Source organism: Nematolebias whitei, chromosome 13, assembly GCF_014905685.2.
Source record: "Nematolebias whitei isolate Nwh7 chromosome 13, NemWhi1, whole genome shotgun sequence".
NCBI lineage: Eukaryota > Metazoa > Chordata > Actinopteri > Cyprinodontiformes > Rivulidae > Nematolebias > Nematolebias whitei.
In genome coordinates, this window is record NC_056510.1 from 43,630,806 (window position 1) to 43,635,225 (window position 4,420).

Genomic DNA, 4,420 nt, shown 5'->3' on the forward strand with positions numbered 1-4,420 from the left:
TATATTCAATAATCCAACAATTCAATTCACCTCAGTGTCTCTTAAGTAATACATTTTTGTTGGTTTTGCTGTGAAGCCTTGATTGTATTTGATTCTGAGACATTATATAGATGTGTGTGTAAGTAAAATAAGTCAGAGCCAAACATCCATCCATCCATCCATTTTTTTCCGCTTATCCGGGGTCGGGTCGTGGGGGTAGCAGCCTAAGTAGGGAGGCCCAGCCTTCCCTCTCCCCAGCCACTTGGGCCATCTCTTCCGGGGGAATCCCGAGGCGTTCCCAGGCCAGCCGAGAAACATTGTCCCTCCAGCGTGTCCTGGGTCTTCCTCTGGGCCTCCTTCCAGTGGGACGTGTCCGGAACACCTCACCAGGGAGGCATCCAGAAAGCATCCTAAACAGATGCCCAAGCCACCTCAACTGGCTCCTCTCGACGTGGAGAAGCAGCGTCTCTACTCTGAGTCCCTCCCGGATGATCGAGCTTCTCACCCTATCTCTAAGGGAGAGCCCAGACACCCTGCGGAGAAAACTCATTTTGGCCGCTTGTATCTGAGATCTCATTCTTTCGGTCACAACCCAAAGCTCGTGACCATAGATGAGGGTAGGAACGTTGATCGATCGGTAAATTGAGAGCTTTGCCTTTTGACTCAGCTCTCTCTTCACCACGACAGACATGTACAGCGCCTGCTTCATTGCAGATGTTGCACCTATCCACCTATCGATCTCATGCTCCATTTTTCCCTCATTCATGAACAAGACCCCGAGATACTTGAACTCCTCCACTTGGGGCAGGACCTCCTCCCTGACCCGGAGAGGGCACTCTACCCTTTTCCGGCTCAAGACCATGGCCTCGGATTTGGAGGAACTGATCTTCATCCCGGCCGCGTCGCATTCGGCTGCGAACCGCTCCAGCGAAAGCTGTAGATCATGATCTGATGAAGCCAATAAGACCACATCATCTGCAAAAAGCAGAGATGCAATCCTAAGGCCACCAAAACGGATCCCCTCAACACCTTGGCTGCGCCTAGAAATTCTGTCCATAAAAGTTATGAACAGAATCGGTGACAAAGGGCAACCTTGGCGGAGTCCAACTCTCACCGGGAACAAGCCCGACTTACTGCCGGCGATGTGGACCAGGCTCTGACACCGGTCATACAGGGACCTAACAGCCCGTATCAAAGGGCCCGGTACCCCATACTCCCAGAGTACCCCCCACAGGGTCCCCCGAGGGACGCGGTTGAACGCCTTCTCCAAGTCCACAAAACACATGTAGACCAGTTGGGCAAACTCTCATGCACCCTCCAGGACCCTGCTGAGAGTGTAGAGCTGGTCCAGTGTTCCACGGCCAGGATGAAAACCGCACTGCTCCTCCTGAATCCGAGGTTCGACTATCCGATGGACCCTCCTCTCCAGAACCCCCGAATAGACCTTACCAGGGAGGCTTAAGAGCGTGATCCCTATGGTCCCCCTTTTTGAATAGGGGGACCACCACCCCGGTCTTCCAATCCAGGGGAACTTCCCCCGATGTCCATGCAATATTGCAGAGTCGCGTAAGCCAACACAACCCTACAACATCCAGAGCCTTAAGGAACTCTGGGCGAATCTCATCCATCCATGGGGCCCTGCCACCGAAGAGCTTTTTAACCACCTCGGTGACCTCAGCACCAGAGATTGGAGGGCCCAACCCAGAGTCCCCAGGCTCCGCTTCCTCAGTAGAAGACGTGCCAGTGGGATTGAGGTGGTCTTCAAAGTATTCCGCCCACCGACCCACAACATTCCGAGTTGAGGTCAGCAGCACACCACTCCCACTGTAAACAGTGTTGGTGGCGTACCGCTTCCCCCCCACCCCCGAGACGCCGGATGGTGGTGGACCTGAATCGCCTCGAAGCCGTGCGGAAGTCGTTCTCCATGGCCTCTCCGAATTCCTCCCATGCCCGAGTTTTTTGCCTCAGCGACCACCTGAGCCGCATGTCGCTTGGACTGTCGGTACCCATCAGCTGCTTCCGGGGTCCCTGAAGGGTTTTTGTTGATGTTTAGGACGTTCAAATCGACAGTCTGATCAAAATATCAACCCTACTTTGGGTTTTAGAACTACTGTAACTATTTCAACACAGAATTTGCAGTACAGTAGTTGTGAGTTTATGTTTTATAGCTCACTATGACATTCACATTCACTGGCAAAGTGACTGGACAGTGACTGTCCAGTCACTGTCCTGTCACTGCCTGTGGCTAACCCAACTAACTCAAAGAGACTTAACTAAAGTTTCTGGCATGGAGCCTCCTGAAGTCAAGTACAGCCCAAACTGAGAGTTTTACAAGACTGAGCTGGAGCACTTCATCTTCACTGGACCTTTCTGTTTCTGGTGGACCGAGAGACGGGTAAAGGAGCTGAGAACATCCCCACCATCTTTCCTTCAACTGGGACTGACAGGTGACATTCCAGAGGATCTAGACCTTGGAGGAAGGTACCACACTCCCTCCACTCTACAGCATCACATCAGGCCTGCAACGGGGGTTATTTTGTTTGAACTAATTTAATTTAACTAAATTCCAGCTTAGGTGCATGTTAGAGGGTGGGCCCACTTGATTTGATGTAAACTTTAATAATCAGAAACTGAAAGACTTTATTATGGACTGAAAATATTGGGAATTACTGTGAATGTTTTGTTTTGTTTAAATTTAATATAAGTTCTTAAAGCTCAAAACTTTAGTCCTGTGTTGTTGGTTATTTTTAAAAATAAATGTTTTGAGTTGAAGCGTTTGACGAGCTCAGGGGCCCTTTAGAGGGGTGTAGGTGGGCTACACAAATTGCTGTTGTGATTTGGTGCTTTATAAATAAACTGAATTTAATTGAATTAATCTCAGTGTTTGAGGTGGTCCCTGTGGATACGTCCTTCAGCCAGTATGAGAAGGATCTGATAGATTTTGGCTCTGTCCTGGCCAGAGGAACACCCCAACATACATGCACTGGAGAATAGAGCTCATGTATCATATCCATCTAGAAAAAAAAACAAGTGTGTGAAGATGTATGTGTGACTGATCCGGTGTGGGAGGGAAGGGATGGTTTTTCTGATTTTATGTTCTTTGTGTTTTACATGTTCAAAATGAAAAGTTAATAAAAAGACTTTGATTAAAATAAAATACTTTATGCAGGATGTAACGTAACTAAATAGCAAATCTTTGTCAGTTAACCATAAAAATACCTATTAGATAATTTAAGTAGCTTATAAAATAAATCTTAAAATAAATTACACATTGAACATGTATTTGACAACAATCCTCCCCAGGGAAGTCTCTCGGGAGCCACTACTAAAGATCCATGTTCTTTTTGAGTGTTTTAATCAGATCAGTTCCTTTGGGTCTGAAAAGACTTACCTACCTACCAAAGTTTATTTCTTTGTTGTTTTCCAAATCTGTAAAATAAAAAAGAATTATTTGATTTTTAATGAAACAGAAAGTGACTGTCACTCTAAAAACTGTAATATTTGTTATGAATTATGCTTTACCTGTGATGATGCATTTGTCATTAACATGTGATGGATCCTCGTCTAAAAGACAAAGAAAAAAGTTACAAAATATTATTTTGATAAAAAGCCAGGCTTTACTATGGCAACACAAAGCATTGGTAAGAAAAATAAATAAAACTAAAATAAATACTTGAACTCAAGTTTGTCCTGATTCTTTTTTTTTTTTACTTTACGTTTTTTACGTTTACTTCTAGAGTTTCCAAAAGCAGAATGAGAGGCAGATCTTTCAGTTATCTTGTGGAATCAACTTCCAATTTCTGTCCATGAAGCTGACACATTGTCTACTTTAATGATTAGGTTTACGTCTTTTATTTTTGCTAAATCCTATAGTTAGGGTCGGCTTGGGTTTCCTGAGCTGTCCCTTAGTTCTGCTGCTATAGGCTTAGACTGCTGGAGGACAAACATTTCTTCACTCTGCTACTGTCTTTACTTATTCTGCTCAACCTGTTTCGTATTTATAATTTTTTCTATCTTGAAATGTGTTTCTGGGCAGCACAGTGGCACAACTGGTAGAGCTGCTGCCTCTCAGTGAGAAGGTTGCCGGTTCAAATCCCAGTCCGGGGCCCTTTCTGGGTGGAGTTTGCATGTTCTCTCCGTGCATGCGTGGGTTTTCTCCGGGTGCTCCAGTTTCCTCCCACAGACCAAAAACATGCATGTTAGGCTGATTGGTAACTCTAAATTGTCCCTAGGTGTGAGTGAGAGAGAGAATGGTTGTTTGTCTCGTTTGTCTCTATGTGTCCCTGTGATGGACTGGAGACCTGTCCAGGGTGTCCCCCGCCCCTCACACAGTGATTGCTGGACATGAGCACCAGTGACCCCGTGACCCAAAATGGGAGAAGCGGGTAAAAGATGATGGATGGATGGATGGATGGATGGATGGATGGATGGATGGATGGAT

The 4,420-nt window shown here is 46.1% G+C and overlaps 1 protein-coding gene across 1 annotated transcript in view; it reads right to left on the reverse strand.

The window, feature by feature from the left end:
- The window catches only part of LOC119419352 (MAGUK p55 subfamily member 4-like), a 110,552-nt gene that overhangs the window by 32,947 nt on the left and 73,185 nt on the right, over positions 1 to 4,420 (reverse strand). The window contains exons 12-13 of the mRNA XM_037686660.1: positions 3,502 to 3,543; positions 3,379 to 3,408 (exon numbers count right to left, since the gene is read on the reverse strand). Of these exons, the coding sequence (XP_037542588.1) occupies positions 3,379 to 3,408; positions 3,502 to 3,543 (72 nt within the window). The remainder of the gene's footprint in view (positions 1 to 3,378; positions 3,409 to 3,501; positions 3,544 to 4,420) is intronic.